The sequence below is a fragment of the Sparus aurata genome, chromosome 19, assembly GCF_900880675.1.
Source record: "Sparus aurata chromosome 19, fSpaAur1.1, whole genome shotgun sequence".
Taxonomy (NCBI): domain Eukaryota; kingdom Metazoa; phylum Chordata; class Actinopteri; order Spariformes; family Sparidae; genus Sparus; species Sparus aurata.
Window position 1 is genome coordinate 6,688,548 of NC_044205.1, and position 26,626 is coordinate 6,715,173.

At 40.0% G+C, this 26,626-nt stretch overlaps 1 protein-coding gene across 2 annotated transcripts in view; it reads left to right on the forward strand.

Moving 5' to 3' along the window:
- Nucleotides 1-26,626, forward strand: part of kcnh2b (potassium voltage-gated channel, subfamily H (eag-related), member 2b) — a 262,371-nt gene that overhangs the window by 25,897 nt on the left and 209,848 nt on the right. For both annotated transcript variants that reach the window (XM_030398671.1, XM_030398672.1), the window contains exon 2: nucleotides 7,612-7,842. In XM_030398671.1, coding sequence (XP_030254531.1) covers nucleotides 7,612-7,842 — 231 coding nt within the window. The remainder of the gene's footprint in view (nucleotides 1-7,611; nucleotides 7,843-26,626) is intronic.

The following is a 26,626-nucleotide window of genomic DNA, read 5'->3' on the forward strand; positions in this document are numbered from 1 at the left end:
TCACCACCCTATTGCAATAAACAATGAAGGGGTCAGTCACGCTATATGCTGTGTGTCTGTGTGACTTTCCAACAAGAAAGCATGAGGAAGGACATCCGTTGTCTCACTTTCCAAACAATCATGCTGACAAAATATTTCAGCATGACTGTCCACAGACTGTTGTTCTCTTTGTCATCATCATTTTACTGCTCTGCTAGTTACAGCATGGATTCTGCTCAGCTGCACTGATGCACTTCTGTGAATCTGGATTTGACGTTGTTGTTGTGTATCGCACTGCCATTGACACAAAAGACAATTTGAAATCTGAGTAGCCAGAGCAGCAGGACTGAGACACTTCTGTAGAAATCTGATTTGAATCACATTTCAAAACACCTCAGATAAACTATGATATTTCCATAGGCCTTACTACCAACTGTTTTTTTTTTTTTTCCTAGACGCAATGGAACTTTAACTCCAGCACTGTTTGATCAATAAATGGATTGTTTGTTTGATTTGGGTGACTTTTTTTTAAATGAACAAAGAGATTTTCATATATGAGATATAGTACACAATGCTAGGCAACAGACAGATGAAGAAGGGAATACAGTCTCTGATATATATATATATATATATACATATATATATATATATATATATATATATATATATATATATATATATATATATATATATATATTTGACCAAGATTTAAAAAGTCACTTTTACATGTTGTTGTTTTGTATTCAGCCTTTATGCCTTTATGTTAATAATTTGATAATGTATACATACTTGTATATGAATGTAGGCCAATCTGTACATACTGATCCTCACAGCATGCTGTGTGAGTGTGTTTTGTCTGCTCTCCTTGACTTCTGTCTTGATTAGAAGCCTTTTATTTATCAGCCAGTGTGTTACATGCTGCGCCTCTGTATTTTCTAACACAGGGTCACACTGTGTTATGACTTGATGCTTGATGCATCATCATTGGTTCTTTCAGAAAACACCCTCTGCCAAAAACATTGACATGCGTACACACACACACACACACACTCACACACACAAAAGTGCACCCAATCAATACAATCATAACCCACATTTCCATGTTGTGGCTCAACAATTGATATAGAAACAAATCTTTCCAACACCCACAAAACATTTAACTGCAGCCTCAAAACTCATTCAGACACAATAGTACCTGCAGCGGCTGAACAATTACTCCAAAACAGTGCGGCTCTCTTTGTGCACCGCACTGTTTGAGTCTTTGGTCAATAGATGATTCTGAAAAGAAATGAAGTGTGCAGAAATGTCTAAGTGTGGTAGATGAGTCTCTCAATGCTTATGAAATGACTTACTGGTTCAGAGGGGGAATTGTTATGCATCACCTCTGTGAACTGCTCCTGAGACATCATTTACAGGGCATAATCACTGTCTACCCTCCTCCTTGGTAAAGAGTAATTCCTGTTAAAGGGCCATTTCATAATCAAATCTAACAAAGAACACTTAGCGAGAAAGATTGCCTCAGCGTGTGGAGTTTGTTTTAATTTTCATTAATTCATTCATCATAAGGGCAATAATACCTTCTCTGGCAAAATCTTGCTAATGGGTAGAGGAAGATCCAGGCTGTTGATATATTCAGACACACAGCACTGTAGTGGCATTGCAAAAGAAGCTTGACTCAAGGAGATACATTTATTAAGGTCCTTTGGAGCTATATACGATACTAAAGAGGTAGGAATATTTCCCAAGTTGTGATTTGAAGTTCAGCCACTTTGAACTCTGTGTAAGGTGAACCAGGTATGATCAATACCAGAAGCAAAAATACGTCTTACTTCCTTCTTCATTAAAAATGATTGAGGAGCACATTTCGGTCTCACTGCACCTTAATAAGGTAACGTGTAATTCAAGAGAAGACATTTCTCATGAAGGCAATAAACAGGTCTGCTGAATTGACAGCGCAAGGTTGGAGGTTGGAGAGATTGGAAAAGGGTGGAGACTGGGGTCGGAAGATTTCTCTTGGGAGATAGTTATGGTTATAATTACAAAGTCCAGTTCAATGGACACAGCTTAAAGTAGCTACAGTTTAGTCAATATATTATTTTAAAATAACAATGTGAAAACAACGAGCAAAAGTGTTCCTTGTATGAATTAACTGAATCTGGAGCGATCCTCGGCTTTATCCGCCTTTGTTGATGCTGTCTAGCTCAAGACTTTTTGGTTCACTGTCATTGCTTTCAGGCATCTGACTTAAGTCCTTAAAATCTCAATGTACAATAACAGCCAACACATGTAGTCAGAGACCAGCTGGTGAACATAGTGTAGCATTATTAGCTAAAGTCAGATATTTTCCTCAGCAGATGTTAGAGACCAAAATCAGAGCTCAAAGTGAAAAGAGTAAAATTTGGACTCACATTTGCCAGGTGTATACAAACAGAACTCCAAATGAATAATAATGCCCCTCTGTACCTACTGGATATATGTTGATACCTGTTTGCTTACAAGTCCATCATATCTACTTAAAAGCTCGGCTCTTTCTGACTTGTGCTCATAATTACAATAATTATTTCTGCTGCCCCCTAGTGGCCAAATAAACAGTTGTTGCAGGTACAAGGAAGGGCAGATATTTCATTTCCCTGTGGTTGGGGGTGTTGCACCATCGTGTGAAAAGAAAGGTACTCATATTGATAAGATTCAACTGTGGGTTATGGACCAAACAATAAAAGCTAGGAAATAAAAATGTGCTGTAAATAAAAATGTCAGATATCAGTTTTGTTTTGAGTAAATTTTTGCAAACTTGCCAGCCCTCACCAGCAAAACACTCCCAGAGAGTGCTCCAACACTAATGTACTTGGAGCACTATTTTGTCTCTCTAATCAGCACAGTTATTTTATGTTTACGATGATTTAGGCTATTTGGAGGACAACTCTGTTTGTCCCGGGGGAGGAAACAATAATTTCAGCCATAAATCTTTGCCAATGAAGTCTCTTCCACGCACGCAATTTTAAAGATCTGTGAAGAATAATGAGGATTCCCAAGGTCCAAAATCTCAATTGACTCCTCATAATATAGAGAGTAGTGTCACTTAGTGAATGATCAGATAAAGGAGTGATTTTGGACACAGCCTCACTGTAGTGCAGTGGCAGCTCATAGCTATGTACCATGGAGTCAGCAGTTTGCAGGTTTTAATTTCCAACCAATCCCTTTAGTGGATGGATTCGTGAAAGAAAATCTTTTTTTTTTTTTTTTATAAAAAGCTTACAATTATAGAATGATGTAGTTTGTTGTCCTTAAACACAGAATTCAGTTCCCATGTCCCATAATTTAATTAAAAAAGCCTTTAGGTGTGTTAAAAATGGCATTTGCTAACAAGTTTCTAATGAGACGACAGAGGTTGTTGGGGAGATTAGTGTACATGGAGACTCAGCTACTCACTCGTCTGTCTTTACAGGCTGACTTTAGTCACAAACTATTCTAACTTTACAACTTGAGAAAATTGTGTAATTTATATATTTATCTTTTTATTTTTTGTGTGATTGTATATTTTAAGCACCATTGCACCAAGACAAATTCCTTGTTTGTGTAAAAACCTACCTGGCAATAGATCTCATTCTGATTCTGATTTTGAGTATTGATCAGTTTATAGAAAACCTTTATAGTAATTGTGTAGTAAGACGTGTGGTGGTGGTGACGTGTAAGTCATGCGACCGTGATGTAGTCTGTTTATAGCCTTACATTAGCTTCAAAATTTCAAATAACATTTTCAACTATAACTGTGTGTGCATCACATGTGCATGTATGCACACGCCTGCTTCATATGTGTGCTCTGGTACTTCTACAAATAGCACCACAGCCCTGGATGACACAGACTGATGGACTGCATATATACTCGTAATTCTAACTGGTACACTGGCATCAATAGATGGTCTCTGTAAGAGATGTCACCCTGAGTTATTGCAAGCGTTTTGGTTATTTTTTAACTTGTTATGCTTGTCATACTTGTTGTGCGACTCCATACAGCACCTGTCTAGATTTATGGAATGAATGTGATCTGAATGTGAATTGATTGTGTCATTTTCAATGCTCACTTTGGTTATTCCAGTGGCCCCTGGCTTGTTACTTATTTTGATGACACATGCAGAACTGTGCAAATACTTTAATAAATGCAGTGATTATCCTACCTGTCACCAGCATTGTAAACCTAGTTCCCAGGAGCTGGCACTGTGTTTTAGGTACATTGAGATCAAGGTCTGAAGCTTGACATACTGAGCAAGAAGCAATTACAGGAAAGAAATCTCTCAGAGTTTACAGCAGCAATGAGGTGCACTTCCCTTTTCACAGCCTGAAGTCCTTGAGGAAGATTTATCGCTGGCAGCCTTTGTGAGGATCTCCCAACATGGAATGGAAATTACCGAAAAAGTTTTTTGAGTCCCAGGGTGAAGCGAGGATCTGCGTGGCTCGTTCACTGCAACAATATTCTTGTGGCTGAAGCAAAGTTATTTATGTCACCTAGAAAGCTTAATGGTCATGACTTTTTCCTTTTACCCAAGGGTCTCACAAAAAACATGTCTGATGAACGACTCTGCAATCTTCTCTTGGAAAATAGTGTTCTGTGTTTTACAGCATCTCTTCTCATTATAATGGACATGTCTTGTTTAAAGTGAAGCCTTATTAGTGGCTTTCAGATGTGTTTCCCCACCATCTGAGTGACCATTATCTTTGCTGTAAACTTCAGCAGAAAGAACCAGACAGAATTCAACTTTGTGCAGACATCCTCAGTCTGCCTAAATGGCCAATCTATCACCTTTATGATTCGTCTTTCTCAAAATGAAATATTGATTGAGTGGTGTTGCCATTTCAGGGAGCTCTGCTTTTTTTAAGTTGCTTTCTGAACTTATGTGAGGACTCTTATATTCCAGCTGGAGGATGAGGTGAGATTACACGGTGGCTGGAGCTGGCCGGCATATGTGATTAAAGGAGAAATCTTTTTCCATCATGACCCTATTTTTTCACTTTTAAGTGGCTGGAGGAGGTATAATTTTTTTAATCTGTCCGGGATCATACAGGCAACTGCAAAATGGGCTGTGATATAATTCCAGTGGGCAATCACACGTACAAAAGTATTTCCTCTTAAAGTGTTTGTTTTTGCCACTGAGCGGCTCAGTTTGATATTCTTAGTGTACAACAACAAAAAGAATCCTTGCAGAGATAGACCTTTTGCTTTAAGATTAAGATCCTATTTATTTAACCAGAAACAGCCAGAGTGGATGATGGAACAGTAGAAAGACAAACCATGATGGTATCAGTGTTGTAGCCATCCTTAAAGCTTGCATTCAGCTTGAACCTTTCTTTTTTATATGTATGTTGTACTGTTGTTTAAATGCAGCATAGTAGGATTCAGAGCCCTTAAGAGCTGTGTCTCAAGGGTCTTGTGTCTTCATGTTCTTGTCTAGAACAGACTTTCAGACTTTTCAGTTCAATCCAAACAAAAATGACAGACCATGGTCTGGACCAAACAGCTGAACCTTTGTCCAAATTTGACCCATGGGTCAGTTCCTTCCTAGAGTGACAAGGTCTTTTTGAATAGATGCACCAATGTAAAACAAGCTGTAGTAGCACATGGGCAGAGCAGCCCAAATGTTTGATCGACACGTGGTCCGAACTTCATAGAGTTCAGCATCTGTTGCAAGAAAATAATTGTTCCCTTATTAAACAGTGACAAATCATGCTTGGTATTCATGCTTCACTTGCTGCTTGTAAATGTAGTAATTATTTGTCCCCTCTGCTATCTATCTTCTAATTCTTGATAGGTTACTATCTGTGTCTCTGTAAAGTCTCATTTAATTTGTCCTGGTTGTTTTTAAATGATTTTTATCATTACTTTTTGCCAAATCTCCCTCTATTCATTATCTTGCTTCTGTTTCACTTCCCTGCCATGCTTCATCCACCCCTTTCTAAATGTATCTTCTGGTTTTCATTCCTTCTTCCTTTACAAAGTCCAAATCAAACCATCCATTTATCCATCTTCAATCGGCCCTCCTCCTGCTGTTCTCTCGCTTCACCCACCCTCGTCTGTCACCAGCCATTCCTCCTACCCTCTAACCATCTATGTGGCTATTTATGAGTGCAGTATTCCTCATAGTGGGACCTGGTAATAAGTGAAAGTAACAGGGAACATTGGGGCTCTTCAGAAGCTTAAAGCTCTTTAGTGGAGGCCATCTATCAGCCTGTCAGACGAGCACTCTGATGCGCCACAAACACAATCACACGTCCACAGAGGACTTATGTGCTTGCACAGATTTCTATTGTTTGTATGCGTTCCCACAAGAAACTCAAGAGGTTCACCTCGCCCAAACTCAAGACTTGTAGTTCATACACGTATTGCAAGTAAAAAAAAATGGGGTATGGGTGAGGGAGTATGTGTATGTGTGTCTGTGTGTGTGTTAAGCCACAGTAGCAGCTCTCTGAGTGTGTTCAGATCATCCAATGACATTGAGCAGAGGCTTGGAGCTAAATGGCTCCTACCACAGTAAGTAGTTTAGAGAGAGAGAGAGATAGAGAGCAAGAGAGATAGAGAGAGAGAGAGATGGAGCAAAGCTTGTGCAAGATTGAGCTGCCAAGATTGCTGCTATGATTTACACTTGTTTTAAATATATATATTATATTTTATCTAAATTTATTATAATTATAAATTGTAAATATACTTTTCATATGCAAACCTGGCCTTTAGTGTAGAAGTAGGTAAATTTTTTGAGATATTATACAGGTTTAGTCATAATCGGCCGTCAACATCACTTCATAACTGTAAAAAGAAAAGTGTGAATGACCAATAATACTGAAGGACGAAGATTTTTATTACTGATTCATTACTATGACTTCACCACTATCAGCCCTATTTTCTAGGTAAAACAGCACACTTTCCTTCCAAAACGTGCACAGACACTGTAGAAGTCAACAGGCCAGTAACAGGTGCACATACACTTTCCTGCATCCATTGTGTAAATCCAATTTTATTTTGAAAGTGGGCCTCTTATTTTGAGGTTGACATAGCTGTCGAAGGCTAAAATTGCTTCAAAACCAATGAAAGTGACAAACTATTCAAAATGTGTTCATGGGAGGAAAACTGTACGTGATATTGTTTCGTTGGTTAAGAAGGGACAAGGTTTGTGAACGATTCATGTATAAACAAATAACTTAACAGCTTCTTTGTGTAGTCTGACTTAATTAATTTTATTATACAAATTTGTTTTTATTATGCAAATATTTCATATAAATTGTAAGATAGCAGCAGAGCTATATTTAACTGTTAACATTAACTAAATGCGCGGATGATTCTTGTTGTCTTTAATTAGCATTCCTTGCTAACTGCTTTGCAAGTGGAAATGCCCATGAACATGCTGTAACTCTGGAGTGCTCTAGCTGGGGAAAACACAGGTGTTAGTATTAACTTTAATAATTAATAGCCCTATTCAACTTATGTATCCCAAAATGCATACTGTTAGCCGACCCTGAAACTAACAAGGCTTGTTTCCATGCATTTGTTTGCTCATGTGTCCCTCTCCCACGCCAGTATCATGACATGGACCTTGGTGTTGTCGTGCTGAAAAGTGAAGTAACCTTGTCTCGTTCCATCCACAGGTCGTAAATTCGTCATAGCCAATGCAAGAGTGGAGAACTGCGCCATCATCTTCTGCAATGATGGCTTCTGCCACATGTGTGGTTACTCGCGTGCTGAGATCATGCAGAAGCCGTGCACATGTAACTTCCTGTACGGACCCGACACCAAGAGGCTGGCCATCGCCCAGATGGCGCAGGCCCTGCTTGGGTCGGAGGAGAGGAAAGTGGAGATCAACCTTTACCGCAAAGATGGTAGGAAAAGAACCTGTTTGATAAAATGCTTTGGGATGTGTTTGATTGGATGCAGGAGAGTGTATGTGCACCTGTTATTGGCCTGTTGACTTGTACAAGAAAGTGTGCTGTTTTACGTAGAAGTTAGGGCTGATAGTGATGTAGTCACAGGAATGTAGAGATGAACTATGATAAAAATTGGCCAGTGAGGTTTTACTTCGTGTTTGGGGAAGGAAGTGGTTGCTAAAGAAGTTAGCAGTGTGTTTGACATGTTAGTTGCTGTGTTTTTGGGAGAGTTCAAGTATTGTGATGGGAAGAGTCCTATGACAGGTGAGTTGGTATTTGAGTATGCTTAATTGTGAAATTTGTAGGTGTTAAAATGGCTCTGTCATTATAAAGTGTAGTTGTTTCTCAGCTAGCCTCAGTGTCCGTTTGTGTAGTGTGTACAGACTATTTGGCACCCGGCAGCTCTTGTTTATGTGTGAGCTGTTATGTGTGAGTGACCTGACTACTGTTTACTGATAAGTCCATGTTGTATTTTGTCTCTTGCAACCTTTTAGTGCCAAGATTTCTTGTTGTGATGAGCACGGAAGTGCAGAGGATGCAGTATGGTGCGTTAGGTCTGTTTCCAGATTGTATTAACAGAAGACTAAAGTATGACTTAGATTACAGCTGAAGACCTTGAAGTATTTAAATCAGTGTCTGCACACGTACACATACGTTAACTTTTGTATAAAGGCCATGTCAAAGTTAAAAAAGCGTTTTGTAACATTCTAATGAAATGGCATTTCTTCTTCAGTGGAAATCAAATGGGGGAAGCCCTTGGAGATTTCCTTTTCAGTGGCAAGATTTTATTGATCTCTTTACACATGCCAACTGGAGCAGGACCCGGTAACAGGGCACTGGTCAGAGCAACAATAGATGGCTTCTATGGTGATAAAGAGCTGCCACGGTAATAAAGTCAGCAACTTCCTGGGCTGGGGCTAAAGCATCAGCCCAACATGTTCCACCTGTGGACTGACATAAGAGAGAGAAGGAGAGGGACAGAGAGAAAGGGGGGAAGAGGAGGCAAGATGACTAAGAGGCAGGAAAACAGCACAGCTCTGAAAAAAATGAGGAAAAAACAGTGGGTGAGAGGTGGGAGAAACAGTGTGAGAGAGAGAGAAACTGTGACTGCCAGAAAGCATGTTTTTCACGTAATCTGAAAGCATTGTTGGTGGTGAGAGAAAGCAAGTAAAAGAGAGAGTGAGAAACAGAGAGATGACGCCAGCTGTCTCATGAATCTTCTGAGGAGTGTCTTGCCAATTCAAACCCTCCCCTCTGCACATTTTACTTTCCACAGTTTATACTGGAGACGTGGACACACACCAACACTCTGCTATACAAAGTACCTCTTAAACAGCTACAACCCTGTATATAGAATTACAGAGGTGTTGTCATTTCTGTCCAACTGGCTATGTTAACAAGAGTCCACCATGCTAACAACACATTGTTAAAGGTTTTTGAGGCAACATCTAATGCGTGCAAGTGTCTTGAGCCAGTGTTGGTTGTCAGCTGTAAAGCTGCTGTTGGCAAACACATTGCAGTTGCTTGAAAATGCCATCCTTTTCTAGAAAAATTTGAAATTAGCATCTTAACAAAAATAGCTTTGTAGTTTGTAGTTTTAGAAAGGAAGTGATTTGTGTAATGAGCATACTTAGAGCACAGACAAAAATGATTAAATATTGATGAAATAGAACTAAAACAAGAGGTCAATGAGGGGTCGATGAGCCAGACACACCAATACAATACTAATACCCCACCAGTATTCCATATATCCAATAAATATGGAAAGTGTCGCCTGCCCTTTTGTTTGTTTGATAAAGTGCACCAAGCACACTTAATGTTTGTTCTAACCAATACTGAACCTTATGGGCTGCTGCAGATACCAATGCTAGTATTCTAGGGAAGTAAAAAACAATCTGATATTGGTACTGTGTATCAGATGGAATTCTTATTTACACAGATTATATACATAAACACACGTTTTCACACAAGATCCCGCCAATATGGTTATCAAGAAAGTGTGAATAGATAATTTACATAATGGATGCAGGATATTTTTCATCTTAACAACAAACATTATTGTCCAAAATTACATTGATACACCGATACTGATATATCTGCATTAGGCCACTGTCATCTGATTATATCTGCCAACAGGTATTAGTCAGACTCTACTTAATATAGCAGCTTAGCTCTGCCCAAAGCCATCAAGAGTCAACTGAGCATGCTTGAGGTTTCCATCAATTAACAGTAAATCTATAGTTTCACTTCAAACTTTGCTCGAGAGCTTGGCAGAGGTAAACAACACTACCTACCAGCTTTCTGCCATGACTTTGTCCTTGCATCTTCCCATGACAAAGTTATTAGCTTGCTTTACTTGTAATGTAGACAAGCTGATGGGATCATTCATGTTGCCAGCTTTGAGCATCTGCTCTGTTTGCCCAGGGATGTGTGTCGTGGATTCTGAGTGGGATTTATATTCACAGTTGCTCCAGTGATTATACTTGGCAGCATCCATGTGTGAATCCACTGAAACTGTATTAATGTGCTGCAGGGAATCACAAAACAAATGTACTGTAGGGGTGGGGAAAAATCTAGAAGCATCACAGTTCTCTGTTTAGCAATTATGTTGCGTTCAGAAAGTCAATAACTAGAGATTTAAAACGTAATTCTTGACAGTCTGTAACAATTTATTAAGACCTGACCAAAATGTTCTGTTTATTTTAACTGTGGATCGTTGAAAAAAAGCGAATGTTTAAAAGTAGCAAGTCGTCTAAAGTAGTAGTTCTAAATAAATGGATAAATAAATAAATGTTTAGAAATAAAAAAGTTGGGATGTGTCAAGATGTATCAATATGCATCAATAGTCATTTTGTAATGGCATCATAGCTCTCTTCGATCCAATCAACCGCATTTGAGGCCTAAATGACAGAACTCAGACAGAAGGACATACATTTCTCCAGAGCACAAATACAAATAGAAGCATTTTTTCCATGATGTAGACATTTGTTACCCCGTCTCCCCACTATATTATGCTTGGTGCCTCTGGCTTCAGCCAGGAGGCGGTTACTGTCTCTTTGGCTATTAGAAGCTAAATCCCCAATAAGGAGATCATGCATCTACCCGTCATATTCTCAGGGGGTATACCCAGAATGAATAGTGCAGGATTAATGAAATTAATGCCTAAAATCTGCCCAGCAACCTTCCTTTAACCCTGTACAAATCTGCCACTTAACTAGCCCCAAAGCATGCCAGACCACCACATTTCCTCCACCATGCTTGACAGATGGCATCAACCACTCCACCAGCATCTTTACATTGTGTTCCGTTGTGGCCTTGAAATAAGACTGTGCAGCGATAAACAATATTTATCTCGATAAATCCGGAAACCCCTTCATAAATGTTAGGATAAGGCGAATATATTTGACCATGTACCTCAATATTTATGTGACAATAATGTAGGAAAACATGCAAAACATCGATACAAAGAGATTTGTGTAGTGGGTATAGGCAACTGTAAGGACAAGTCTGACAAATAGTCTGGTAAGTTCAGGAAATGACCTCACTTTACTGTAATGCAGCCTTTAAATCCAACAACAGACAACACCATATTCATATCGGGATATAACAGTATCCAAAACCTCAGACTCATGTCACGATAAAGATATACAGCATATTCTGCTTCTGCTTGTCACAAACTTTCTTTGCGGCTATAATAGGGGAAACTCACTGTTACCACAAATTCTGGAGCACTACCAGCTCCAGAGCTGAACCCTAACAGCTGTAACGATGAAACTGGGATAGAAGGTTGATTCCAAATCGTGGTATGCTCACAGCATTGAAACAAGGAAAGTGATTAGTGTACGGCAGGAGGGAGAATAATTTAGTGTTTGTAGTGGAGGTTTGCATTCTCAGCCTTTTAGCCACACTAATTGACATCAGTAAACCTGACAGTATTGTATTTTTTGCCTGCTCGCTGCAAGGAGGTAATGAGTTCTGAGAGGATTGAGGAGTGTTTAAAATTGTTATCTACTGTGGCAATATGACTGAGCTCGGCAGACAGTGTGCAAGGCTATATACAAAAACACACACACGTACACCCACACACACATGCAGTGTACCCACACACCGGCATATGTATCTCGATGAATGGGGAGTTATGTTTATCATGTTGCCATGGAGTTTGTAGAGAGGCCCTCATCATGTTGTCACAGTAACCAAGGGACACTCTTATGGCTGGATGGAAAAATGTCTGTCGCACTCTTCCACAGGACAGATCTCCTTTTTGTGGAGGACAGTGTTTCTAGGTTTATATTAAAGTCTAGTGCATGTAATAGGGGTCAATTAAGATGATACCGTAAGAGTGAATTATTTTGAACTGTTGCTGAAGATCATGTCTTTGAATGAGACCCTCGGTGCCTTTGTGCTGAGCCAATGATTTGTTTTGTAAGTGAAATCCTTTTTGATTTGTGCTCAATCAAAGATAGTTAATGATTACAAAATTGTGCTCAGGTGAGGTGTTTGATATGTATTTGTGTGAGTGACCCTGGTAACTCCTCTCTCTCTATCATGGTCGCATACACTCAAGCCCACAAAGACACAAACAGAGAGTAACCCCGGCAGCACCTTCGAGCCATCATAGAGCCACTGATCGAACACAGTCCACGCGCCTCATCCATAATGCACACAGGGAGGAAACACTATGCCACCTCCTCTTGTCCCCTTTGCCTCCTTCCTCCAGTCTCTCACTCGTCCCTCCTCTTGCAAGGCGAAAAAAGCATAGCCTCTGATTTTGTGCGTGTGTTTAACTTAGTAACACTGCGTAACCAGGATCCACACCTACAGACTTTACACACACACGAACACATTGTACACAAACACAAACACACACACACACACACACACACACACACACAGGCTTCATCTGAGCCCATTTATCTAGTGCCAAGCTTAGGCATGAGCTTTCACGATGATGGATCTCCCTTCTCGCTCTCGCGCTCAATTGGCCGACTCCGATTGCTCACCAGCTTAATCAATCATGCTCTCCAGTTAAATGTGATAAGAAACATGCACACATACACTGAACATGTACTGTATAGAATTTCGTACACAATGGCCTACTGTCCCTGTTGGGTATTACCTGTATGGCTTTCAATCCCCTCGCTGACTGAATGTCTTTGGCCTTTGGTTCGCAGGTAATATGGTGGTGACTAGCGAGAGGTTCAAAGTGAAAATGAGAGCATAGGTGTTTTTGTTCTTTTTGAGAGAGATAAAAAAAGTAGATGAGGCAAGGATGTGAATAAATGTTTATCTGGATAGATATTTCTCTAATTGTACTCTTGGACACTGTGACCCTCTGTCTCTGAAGCTCAATATTTCTCACTCTAACTCTCTTACCTCCTTGTTTCTTATGTTTCTCTTCTCAGTCTCTCTAACTTCTCTCACTGTTTGTCTATCTCTCCCTTTGTCCCTCTGGGCTCCAGTTGCTAAGCCTCACAATCTCCAGCTTTTCCTCTCCTGTTTCATTGACACTCAATGTCTTCAACTTTCTCACGACCTTTCTGTCTCCCTCTGCCCTTCTATCAGGGAAAAGAGAACCTTGCTCACCATCAGCCTGTAATCCTGTGCTGGAGTGAGTTCTAATACATGTTGATAAAGGAGCTCTGAACACAGCCATCACGAGATAGATCAATTCAAGGATGTCACTGTTGTCACTGTAGAGCTGCTGGAGCAAGAGTAAATCCTCTCTCAAGAGGCTGCTTGACAGTTTTTGTCTGTAACTGCAGAGTTTTGACAGGTGACAGAATCCTTTCAATACAGACATTTTCCTGTGTTATCTGTTCGGGATAATGTAATCTTCTCAAACTATGCATCAAAGTAAAATATCAATGTGTGTACATTGCACAACAAACTTGAAGAAGTCACGTATGAATACTTTAACTGAGTTTTTTCAGCTCTTGCAAGTGACACAATAAATGCTGTCAGAGATGGTGACCAACTTCATGTACTCATTTATAATTAACAATATGTGGTGTTTTTTTTTTACAGCTCTTTTATTTTTATTATTGATTTTCTTTAACTTTTAAATGTGTCTGATATTTTAAATATAGTGTTTTGCTAGACCCTGACTCAACTCTGTGAAATACACATGGTTTAAGATGAATTTGTCCAACACATAAATGCATACAAATGTGTGCACTCACTTTGGCTCTTCATTAACACTCCATTGAAATGAACACACAAGTATATGTGTAAAATATCATAGAAGCAGATACTGATATGTCACATTAAGGATATGTTGGCAGCACGGTGGCTCAGTGGTAGCACTGTCTGTCGCCTCAAAGCAGCTCTATGTGCACAGATTGCATGTTACGGAGAGCTCTTCCTGGTTGTTTTGGTTTCCCCCACTGTCAAAAACATGTTCTGTATATTAAAATTTAATCTCATGTCCTTGATCAATGCATTGGTTTGAAACTAGAGTTGTTCCCTGGGTGGATTAATTCCTACATTTAAAGGATAACTTAAATTAAATTAACTGTCCAGTGGTCAGGATCATGTCCAATCTCACGCACATCAATGAGCAGTTCATCCTGTGCAGTCAAAGGAGCCAGGTGCACTAAGAACACCCCTTCTCATTTCCCATGTTTGCGTGCCATCTGTTACTGAACTTCTGAATGCCCAGACCAAGGACCTCTCATTTGACCACACTCTAGATAACGGTCTGTACTGATGTTTCCATGGTTGCAGAGGGAGCTCTTAGTTGTGCGGAAGAGGATTAGGGCCACATGTGAATTTTTTTTTTAGTTCTGACTTTAAAGTCAGAATTCTGAGAAAAAAGTCAGAATTCTGAGATTAAAGACAGAATTCTGACTTTTTTCTCAGAATTCTGAGATTAAAGTCAGAACTCAAAATTTTTTTTACATGTGCAGACTTCTGACTTTATTCTCAGAATTCTGAGAAAAAAAGTCAGAATTCTGTCTTTAATCTCAGAATTCTGACATTTTCTCAGAATTCTGACTTTAAAGTCAGAACTAAAAAAAAAACAATTCACATGTGGCCCTAATCCTCTTCCGTATAGTTGTGATGATCCACAGGTGAAAAGTTTCAGCTTCATTTGGAGGAAATAGAAATTTGATGACAGTAGCACAATCATTGCTTACATGAAAATCCCCTGAAGCCACTCTATCAGAGCTGCCCTTTTTTTTTCTTCCACTTTTTAATTTTTTTTTTACCATGCTCTTAAATAACCAGTCATACACTCTGTACCTCCTTATTGTAGCTGTAATGCTGAGACAAATTATATCTATCCCATGGGGAGGAGGCAGCTGTGTCAACAATGCAATGTTCTTAATCTCAACTTTATGAAAATCTGCCGTCGCCCTCATTGGGTAGCACTCAGGTTGGTGTGGGTCTGCATCTGATACATTTCTAGTCTTAATTTCCTTAACAGCTGCGCTTCATGAATTTCACAAAACCTCCCGCACTGGCACTGGATATTGGTTTTGAACACAGGGTAAATCTTTAGTGCAAAATAGTTTTTTATGTTTTGAAGCTACAGTATAGGGTTTTAAGAATGGCTTGGTGACTATTCACTTTAATGAAAGGTTTTTATGCTTACTGCTCTCAAGCGGATCCATGGCTGAATGTTTTTTTGGAATGTGTGTCATAAAATATCCCTTTTAGACCTGAATTAAATTATAGACCACCTGGTTACAGGTGACCTATTACAGTACACTACTGACCAGCAGTTTCCTGCTATAAAACCTCTAAATCCCAAGGGTAAGTATGGAATACCATTCCCTACCCTCACCAGTTGCAGACATAAGCATTTCTTTTTCCAGCTTGTGTGACTGCGAGCTGGAAACTCCCTCTGGCATTATGAAGCGACGTTTTGAGTGTGCTGTGGATCTTGAGGTCTAACATTTGTCTATCAGCCAATGTGAGTGTCCTAACAGCGTTGTGCTGTGGTAATGCAGCAAACCCAGAGGAGCAGGCTGTCCTGTGCGACTGTGGGGACTCTTGATTGCCTAGCAGCAGTAGCTAAGCAAAGCACTTAGAGACCTGCAGCCTCTCTGGAGAGGTTAGCACTCTACACCGATGACTGCTGTGGATCATCCCACCTCTAGCAAAGAGCACATAACACGTACAAATACACAAACACGACTAATGCTGTCAGCTGTCGCCCACACAACAACAAGCTACATTAGGGTTTTTTTTCATCTGAAAGGACAGGCGTCCATTTTCAAAAGAGGGATAGAGAGCTTTTTGTTTGTTTCAGCACAAATGGACAAGATAATGAAGTAAACTTGCACTTTAGTTCATGGTGAAAGTGGATGGGGGGGTGGTGGGGGGGAGAGAGAGAGAGAAAGAGAGAGAGAGAGTACAGGTGACTAATAGGAAACTATTCAAACCGACAGTGTTACTAGTACATGAACTGAACCTTAAAACACTCTTCATGTACAAGTTCCCTGGGACTGGGAAGTATGTGTTCAGTAACACCCTGAATTAGATCACATAGCACCAAATTGAGGAGCATCAGGATCAAATTACACATCGCTTCAATTCTACTCTGTCAGCGTAACCCTTGGGGCCTGTGTACTAAGCTCACATTGTGGTTCTGTGTGTAAATGTGTGTGCATATCCCCCTTACTTTTTGATGACACCTAAATAATGAATCATGACACGTCGAAGTGTGATAGCGCTGCATTGTGTGTCCGCCTCATTAGTCACCCAATGTGCTGTACCAGACTGCAAACACACTCATACACACAGTAGGAACAACGAAGCAGTAGAACCATTGCGACATCCAAATCATTGTAGGCATCTGCAATCACACTTGCTCTAGGTAATCCAAAGTAATGTGTGTGTGTGTGTGTGTGTGTGTGTTTCTGTTTTTTTTTCTTGGTGTGAAACAATAATTAATATCCATGCTAAGTATACAGCACTGACACCATTGAGTTGAGCTGAAAAAACAAATTTAAGTCTATTTAAGAAGTCAGTTTAATCTTTGCCTGGGAAATGGCTTATTCAAATATACTGGTAATCTTGTTATGAGGGAAATCAGCAGATAAAAATCTCTCACTCAGTTTGAAGTCACAGGTAATAGAGGCTGATAGAACAATTTACAAACTGTCATTATCAGCAGAATTTGGCTCTGAAAGTGGCTGATGGCTGCGCAGCCTCCCCCAGTCACACTGGGACACCCTTTATAACCATTTTGCACAGATTCTCCATACAAAAAGTCAAGGCAATGTCAATATATACCTAAGATCATTTGTATTTATATAAAAGTTTAACTTTATATAAGACAACTCTATTCATAACTGTTGTGCATGATAAGGTTGTTGGATACAGTATGGCCTTGTTACTGTCTTAGATGGAAGGTTACTGCTGCTCTGACAAAATCAGGCTGTCTCTGTTTTGCTTGTGTAACACTGGTTACTCTTGTTTGTTACTGTTTCTGTCCCCACCTTTTAAACTGGCAGAGGTACCTAACCTACCTAACAGTCTTGGCTCTGGTGAGGTAGATGTGACCACTTTCAGGTTGTAGTATCCAGGGTAACCTGGAAACAACTCTATCATAGGACCGTCCTACGCAGACAAATTAGTCAGTCAGCTTGAACATGAAGCAGCGTGAAAATCCATGTAGAGCGCAAATACAAAGTTATGTCCACTGGCTACTGGCTTTTTCTACTTCAAACTATTGTTATTCTGTTGCCCTTTAAAAATATAATATTGGTCAACCTCTAGCATGTAATAAATTCAATGATGTCCTGGTCACTAGTTGGGCCTTGTGTACACACACTGTGACTAGAGTAGATTTTCACTCAGATCCTAACCCCAAGCCCTTTAATGATGGAGCACATGGTTTTGGTGTGCCAAATAATACAAGTCACCTATAACAGCATTGACTTCCTGATTACTGGGTTTTCATGAATGAGGCTTGGCTTGAACAAACCTCAGAGGTGTCTCTGTGTGTGCATGTGCATGCACAATATTAATTTCCTTTGGTTAGCTTAAAGTATGTGTGCAGATTTAGTTTATTACCCCAGAGCCTTTGCCTCTGTCTCCTCTTCGTCATTCTGAGTTATGCCCTCCACCTTATTCACTCTCTGGGTTTTCTGCAACCCTCCATCAGCATGCAGATGGTCATTGGCGCCTCTGCTCGAAATTAGCAAACTGTGTTAAGGTCTTACAAATGGAAAGAAGTCACTTTGAGCATTTATTAAGAACAAATCTTCATATTTCACCCATAAAGGAAATGTGTTGTAAAGAAATACTTTTACTAATGCATCGATCCTAAATGATCTCAGGTTCTTGTACAAAGATTTTTAACACATGAAACCTTCAGTCATGCATTTGTACAGCAGATACATTTGCGGGGTATGTGTCAGTTCAATGTGTTTGTGTGTGTGTGCTTGTGGTGTGTTGCTCTTATAATTACAAAATATTAATCTTGATGGCACATTGCTTTTTTGGCGTATGCTCCCAGAGAATAACTTTTTTACGAATTAACGGGGTGATAGCTTCCAACATGGTAGCTACTTATCCTATATCTTTGATCTACAATCAACAAAAGCCCTCCTATTATCCCAACATGTTCAGGGCAGTATAGTTTAAGTTTTAGGTTTGGCATGCAATTTTAGGCAATGCATTAATTGTCTATCATCTGTAACATGTTAGTTGGCTTTGCTGGCTTACCCATGCATAGTGCTGCTGGGAGCATTATGGTTTCCCAGTTTGTTACAGCTAAAGTGGACACAAATCAATGTTAAAGCTTCTGTCCGTTTTGCAGTTAGCAGTCCCCTCCCCTTCTTCAAGCGTTTTTCATCGCTTGGTCTGTTTGCTAGTATAAACTGTCACCAGGAGCGCTGGAATTTGTAGCTTTCCCTGTTCCACCATTGCCAGTAAAGTTTAACAGAACAGGAGGATCCTGCTTTCTGCCTGTTGCATGAGCGGACAGGACCATCTCCATAAGGGATTCTCAGTCCTGATTGGATAAAGTAGGCAATGTAGGCACATTCATTACTGACCACTCTAAAAGGGTCATTACTGTTGGAATATAGAGCTATGTAACACTTATTTTAATAAGAATATAACACAGCAGCTTCAAACTGTATGTCCTCATAGTTCAACTGAAACCCATTGACTTACTGCAGATTCAGACAACACAATATGAGTGTTTATTGCTTTAGATAAGTGACCATACTCCAGAGAATACTAGTCTCACATAGCCAGACCTCTCGCTACCAGTGGTGGGCGGATTGATCCAAATATTGATAGTATCGATACCAAGGTGAGTACTTGTATCGGATCGATACTAGCGTGATGAGATCGATATTTTTGTTGTAGTTTCTCTTCTATAAATTCAGCAAATCACTCGTATTTCTTCACAGAGTTTGTGTGAGTGCAGCGCTCCTCTTCACCTCTCCCACTCCGCTCACTCATGTTCACCGTAACTAGAAGTCAAACATATATACTTATATTGATATAGAGCCTACCTCAAACCTGAAGTTTGAATATGGCAGAATATAATAACCCCTTTGTGTATCTGTTGAAGGAACACCAGTATTTCTATTTAGGCTACATGCAGATAGGTTATAGATTTAATTAAGTTAAATATAATTTTCTTATTTGGCTAAAATCTTTGTCCTGTGTTTTATCGTTATCATGGTCAACTAAGGAAAAAGTGCTAAATCACTCAATGATTAGGAATTTTCAAGTAAAAAGTATCAGTATCGGTATTGGTATCGGCAATACTGGCCCTGTAATTACTTGGTATCAGATTGATACCAAAATTCACAGTATCGCCCACCCCTACTCGCTACAGCACTGTGTCCCAACAGTAGAGAAAAGTCTGGTTGCATGCATTAATATTATGGAATAAAGGGGGGAAAAAATTATTCCAGCTTGTATTTCTTAAACCAGTCACACTAGTTGTGGCTAGTGGAACATTAGCACCTGGGGAGGCAAGTCGTGATCTTACAATTGGCTTAATCTCCCCCATAAGAAAATGTATCAACTAATAGCTTTTTCATAGTCTTAGTGATCATGTTAAGGTAACTTACCATTTTCGGAAAGTAGGTTGCTTGGTTCAGAGGTTGTTGTTGTTTGCTGTAGAGACAGGGATTTTGAAGGGATTTTTTTTTTTCACCCTGAAAACCAGGCACATATTGAACAGGGGATTTTCTGTGGGCAACATTCCAACCCTTAATGTTTTTCTCTCACAGTGGATTTACTGCCACACTGCAGTGTGTCTACATTTCTCTCTGCCTTCCATTGTCTATCGTTCATCACTCTTTTTCTCGCTCCTCTGTATCTTCTACTGTCCTTCTGTCCATGTTTTGTCGAAACATTTTCAGGCCACAGGATGCGGCTTTATATGCAATCATATGACAGAGAAATATCAGTACAGAGGTTCAAAGAAGCTCTTCTTGCACTTTTATTATTCTGATAGTCTTCTTGCTACACCATGCTGATCTGAATTTGCATGTATACATTATGTAAATGTTTCTCCCTGCCTCTCCCTCTCCAAGTTCAGTAGTGTGTGTGTGTGTGTGTGTGTGTGTGCGTGCGCCAGAGAGAGAGAGACTGTTGTGGAAAGTCTCAGTGGAAAGTGTGTATATGCATGTGGAAACCTCGACTGAAATATGAATAGGGGTATCCTGTCCACTTGTCCACGTGAATGCCTCATTGTAATCTCTCTCTCTCACACACACATACAGACAAGCACGCACACAACATGTGCCTGATTTGAACATTTCTGTTGTGAAAAGGATTTTTCAGCGGCACCTGTGTTTGTGAATTAAAGTTTCTTATATTTCCTATGAACAAACACAATAGTTTGTTGACAGGTCTGCCAGTAAAGTCGACTTCTATATAATCATATCTGTACTCGCCTAACAATTAGATATAGTGTGTCGACTGATGGCACAGTTATTGGATGAGTCAGGTAACCAAACCTTACATGTATCTTAATCTTAAATAGATTTATATAATCATGACCCCAGCAAACAGGCTCACTTTCATGTAGTCAGTTGTGAAAGCAATGTTTTAGGTGTTACTTCATGGTAATGATCTTGAAGATTAGGGTGCTCACTTTTGATGTGGATTTGAACCACCATGAGAGAACCTGGTGTCATTGGTTTTATGTCTTTATAGCAGCCAGCTTGGATACAGCCCAGTCAGTTGATTTTTACACATGAGCAAAACAAGTAAATTGGCAGATTGTAGCTATAATGGTTGACACAGTCCATGTTCCAGTCGCTGAGAATCATCAACAAAGCAATGCAGCAGTCGTTACGATAGAGGTGGAAGGGGTGGTTTACAGTTAAGGTGAAATAAAAAAGACATAAAATGATAATTTGTAATGGTACACGTCACATCACTCACCGAGTCTCTTTGAGTCACACACCTACACACCGACCAGAAACCAGCCAGCCAGACACGATAGGTGACAGGCAGGATGATAGATGGATATTTTGTTACTGTGTTAATGGCTACAGTGAGTCTGCCTCCCTCCATTATGGTCCTGTTAACCTATGCAACACTTGTCCATCTTGTTTGTTGGTCCATATCCAGAGCTACAGTGGAAGCCTGTTCTACAGCATTTTACTTTGAGTATCTTACTGTATATGTGATGATTACAGATGTCCTGTACTTTATGTCTCAGTACTCACCTTTGTTGCTTGCTGACATGGATGCAGAAACCAGTAGGATATCAGATTGAAACAGCGAGAGTACAATGTACAACATTCATCCTGCTCAATTTGCCATGACATTGTTTGCTGATGTACAACATTTCTGTGCGATATTTTGACCGTGGAACATACTCAGTTTCTTTAATTTCACTTTCATAAATCAATTCTGTGTCTGTTGCAGTTGTCAGCCACAGAACAAGTGACACAACCATCATATCATAAAGATTTGTTTAACAGGGTTATACTTGAAGGCCAGAAGGATCTCTGAGCAACGTTAGTCCACATGTTTAGTCCCTTAATACTTATTTCTGATTGGTTTGCAGCTGATTAATGTGGAAAAAGCTGTTTCGTTTTCTTTGTACTGACTGAAATAACCAACTAATCATTTTAGCGTTGTGTTAGTGGTTTCTGGCATTGAACACCACTGGTTGTGTTGTGTTGGTGCATTCAGTACCTGCCTCTCATACACTGCTTCAGGCTTTGCTTTAGTAACTGTTTTATAAAATCTGAGGAGGCATGGGTCCTGTCATGGTGCCAGCTGGGCTCACCTAACACAGCACTCATCTTTTCAAGAGTGATAGACGGAGCCGTGTTACAGACAGTAATAGGGTGAATAGGTAGAGCGGGTCCATTCTTATAGCTTTATTACTTCATTTGCCTACATGGCACTAGTCCATCAGTACCTGTCAATCAACCCCTCCTGTAGTGTGCGAGCCCTAATACCCATCAGATGTGATTCATTCTCGTCATGGTCCAAGCGCTCAAATGGCCTGGCTCCTTCAGTTGCTATCACTGCTCCATGCTGCTCAACGTAGAGAGGAAATGGCACTGTGGCAGAATAAGAATGGTAAACAGAGTAATATGTCATATTAAAAAGAGGCAGTTTGGAATGGGATATAACCATTTCAAGGTTTGTGTTGTGTGTGCATTCAGGTGGGTATAATGAGAATTTGAAGAGTGTGCATCCCTTTGTGCTTCATACTGTTTTTACGTGCGGATAGACGTGTGTGTTACTTTGCACTTGTATCTATGTGTTTATGTGCATATGAAGCTATACCGAAAGAACTGAACATTTTTAATCAGATGTGAGTCCTTCAACACTGAACTGTTGCAGAGATGTTTCACTGAAGATACTCCAGAAACATCAGGCTGAGGAAATGGATTGCTTCCTCTTTGGTGTGTATTCGTGTGGCAAAACAAATGCTCTTCTCACAATTTTTACTGCATACCTATGGCATTGGTTGTTTAAGACCCCCTTGAGTGTGTGTGTGTGCGCGCCTGTGTATGTATGTGTGTGTGTGTATGTATCTATCTCTCAAACTACTGGCTGATGTAAAACAGAGGCCATGATTCCCCCTGACTCCCTCCCTGTATTTTCCTGTCTCTTTCCCATAGTTACATTCAGTTACACAAGTACACACCATCGGGGGAAGCAGATGAACATGATTGTCTTTGTGTATTCAGACTTTGATCATACTATGCTGTGTTGCATCCCTCTGAAACTGTTTTTCTGTCAATATTTTCAGTCCCAAATAGGCTCAGTGACCTTTCACTACTGCATGCTCAGTGTGTTCGCCTTGTACTGTTGTACTGGAAAGAAGATCATTTTAGTGGTAGTTGTCAATTTGGATCTCTTTTGTGTGATGTGTACTAAATACGCTCTTCAAAAGTAGCTTAACACCTTTGTTTACTAGAATTGCACGGGCATTCAGAACAAAACCTAATATATTGATAACAGCTCACATCCAAACTGCTTGTGAACATTGTTAGAATTTGCCAAAGACTCAGATGGCCACAGCTATACCTGAACCACAGTTGTGTTACCTAATGACTAATATGTAAATTCTAAAGAAGTATCCTTTAAATGTTCTAAAAAGAAATTAGAATATTGTGCATGCTCATATGAATTCCATTGTAGATTCACCATTGTTGATGATGATAAACTGTCAATGTATTTTATTTGTCCTCCATTATATCCAGCAATGGTAGGGTCCTCTGCTACTTAGAGGGTGCCAAAGAACCACAGCAGTGTGTGGGTTTGAATAACCACCCTCCCTATGGCTTTCATTTCGAGGGTAAAATCCAAGGCACTCCTCAAAGTACCATTCATCTGCACTGCTCTAATTTGTCACTCACCATTATTCTTCATAGCTGATGCTCATTCATTACAGATTTGTTCCCTGTGTTGTTTCACTTTGGAAGGGCACTAATGTTGTTTATTGCTGCATACAGTACATTAGTATTGTGGGTCTGGTTTATTTGCTGGCATATTAGTTTAATTTTAATCAGAGTTAACAAAGACCCTCATTCCCAAGTGGCACAACCCAAGGAAATTGTCTGTAACATAAGCAGAGCACTGCCCCTGAGTACTACTGAGGCACTTTCTGAACAGAAGGTGAAACATTCCAAGTCCAGTGGCCTATGATATAGCACGTATTACAATCAGAATATTAAAAGATCAATAGTGCTATGAGGTGTAACTTTAATGCAAGGGTAGTTAGATGATAACGTTAGAAAGCAAAAAAACAAATGTATGTGGAGCTTAGGGAGCAGAGTTGTTCCATTATAGAAAACCTTTGGTGTGCTCCTGTTCTACTGGATTCACAAAAACAGAGGTACCTTTTTTGAGCTTGTGAGAAGGTGCAGTGATGATGAATTTTTTATCTTACGGAATAAAAATAAAACATTTCATCAAAAAAAATAAAAATGTTTCTGTTCAAAGGGACCTTTGAACATCCAGGTTTGGTGAGTTCAAAGTTAATGCTGACCATGGAGCACTGACTCTGTTCCCTCTGAAGTTCTGAGGAGTTGTGTACAGTTTTAAGTGTACCTGCTTCCATCAGTTTAAGCACAGCCATTTGTATTTGACTAGTACTGTGATGTGCTCTCTGCAGTCTATTTGATCATTTGGCATAAGCCAGCAGAAACGAGTACCATAAGTTGATGGCTGGCAGTGTTGCTCTGAACCCCACTGAGAACCATAGTCTTATGTTTGCAGAGCTGATTGATGGTGTTGACATATTATTGTGAAAGTCTGTGAGGGGGATGTTTAATAACCCAGCACAACTAATGATGTTGAACACGCACAGCATTATTATGCTTCAGCAAGCTCAATTTTGTATGTATTCTTGAGTATATGTGTTTGTGTGTGCATACCTGCTTTTGTGTGTGTGTATGACTGTGTGTGAGCGTGTGTGTGTTTTTGTGTCTGAAATGTTGTGTTTGCACTTGTCCTTTTGTCTGTGTGTGTGTGTGAGAGAGAGAAAATGGGTGATAGAGAGACAGAGAGAGAGAGACAGAGAGAGAGGGGTGTGCATAGGCCTATGCCTGTACATATGGGTTTATAGTGCGTTGTTGGTTCATTGCTTTTCCAGTTTGGTGTGTGTGTGTGTGCTTATGTGACTGTGGGTGTTCCCGTGCATTTGTATATTTCTATGTGAACATTAGTATCTCCATTTCATTTTCCTCTACTGAAATGGCCATGTTTGAATACATAACGTTGTCGATTCACACTGACAGTGTTAGTCTCTTAGTGTGGTTGCCACACAACACTCTCGAATATCACGCTGGGGAGATCCTTTGAACGCACAAAACCGTGACAAAAACAACTGTCGACGATGATGAAATGGGGACAACTTCTTTCACTATTGCTTAGGCTTTGAATATCCAGCCAATCAGATTTAATGTTGTTGCAGTGATATTTATTTAAGCACTTAAGATGCAGAGAAAGGACAAATGGCACTTGCACACACTCAAGTTATTAGGTAGTATGTCTTTTTCAGTGTTATTAGGACTTAATGTAGTGCTCTTCAGAGGAAAGAGGCAGGGAATGGAAAGACCGGTTGATGGACACAGCAGAGGCAAATGGAAAGGAGGAGGGAGGGGAAAAGCGTGACTACTGAGCAGAGGCGAAAACTGAAAACACAGCTACAGTATATGTTATTTTTGTTATACAGAAGCTGTTCTAGTTTTTGAGATATCATTAATATTTTTTTTTTGCATTGGTGCCACAACAAACTGGCATTCATTTCATTCAATATAAAATGAACTGTAATACACTAGATTTTGTCGATTTATATCCATTGAATCATATTTAATACTCCTGTCTATGGACAACTTTGGGAACCGCTGAATTATGTATCATGCCTGTGATCAGTAACATCATCACATTATCATTAACAGGAAAATTGCTATCACAGAAGCCACCAGAACAACACAGAAAAACATTTTAGTTGTTATCCCCAGTTGCATCAGCTGCATCACTGCAAACTGGATTCACAGTGTGATAGAGAGGTAAAAAAAAAAGCTTATCTATGCACTTGAGGCATCCCTGTTGATTTCCTGAGGGGAATCCACCTGCATTCAAAACCACTTATCCTAAATCTGGGGACACTCCACACCGTCATGCTTGAACCTGACTCCGTGTCAGTGAGATAACCCCAGGGCGCCAGGTGAAACCCTAGTGCTGGTCAGCTCACCCGCTGACTTCGGATCAACAGATAACCCTTGATGCCATGTGAAACCCTATCACAGCTTGTCGCTAGGCCTCTGGCCCCGGCGCAGTGACCACACTTGAGAACTCTGTTGCCTGGGGTCCCATTCACATGCATTATTCACCACACACAGCCAGGTGTAGCTAAGCCATGGCCCCTACTTCTTATGGTTCATATTACACAGAAGCTAGGGAGACTCTGTCTTTGCTCTCAGCTCTCAGTTTGTCAGTGGAAGGCCAAGGCAGTAGGGAGACTGAGAGAGACGGATCCTGAGGGATATGATCTAAGGTTGGCAGGGGGAGGTTAAAGGAAAATAGTCTTCAAATACTTTTAGTTGCAGATTATCCTCTCATTTGAGAAGCTGAAACCAGAGAACGTTTGGCACTTCCTGATGCAGATTAATCTTCAGTTGATTCATTTATTGATTAACTGACTAATTGTTCCAGTTCTACACTAACTATGCCTCTGCTGTACACACAAATATACAGTTATACACACACACACACAGGCATGATTCCAGATGGTTTCAGACATGCAGATAACCTGAATCTGTTCACCTTGTCATGA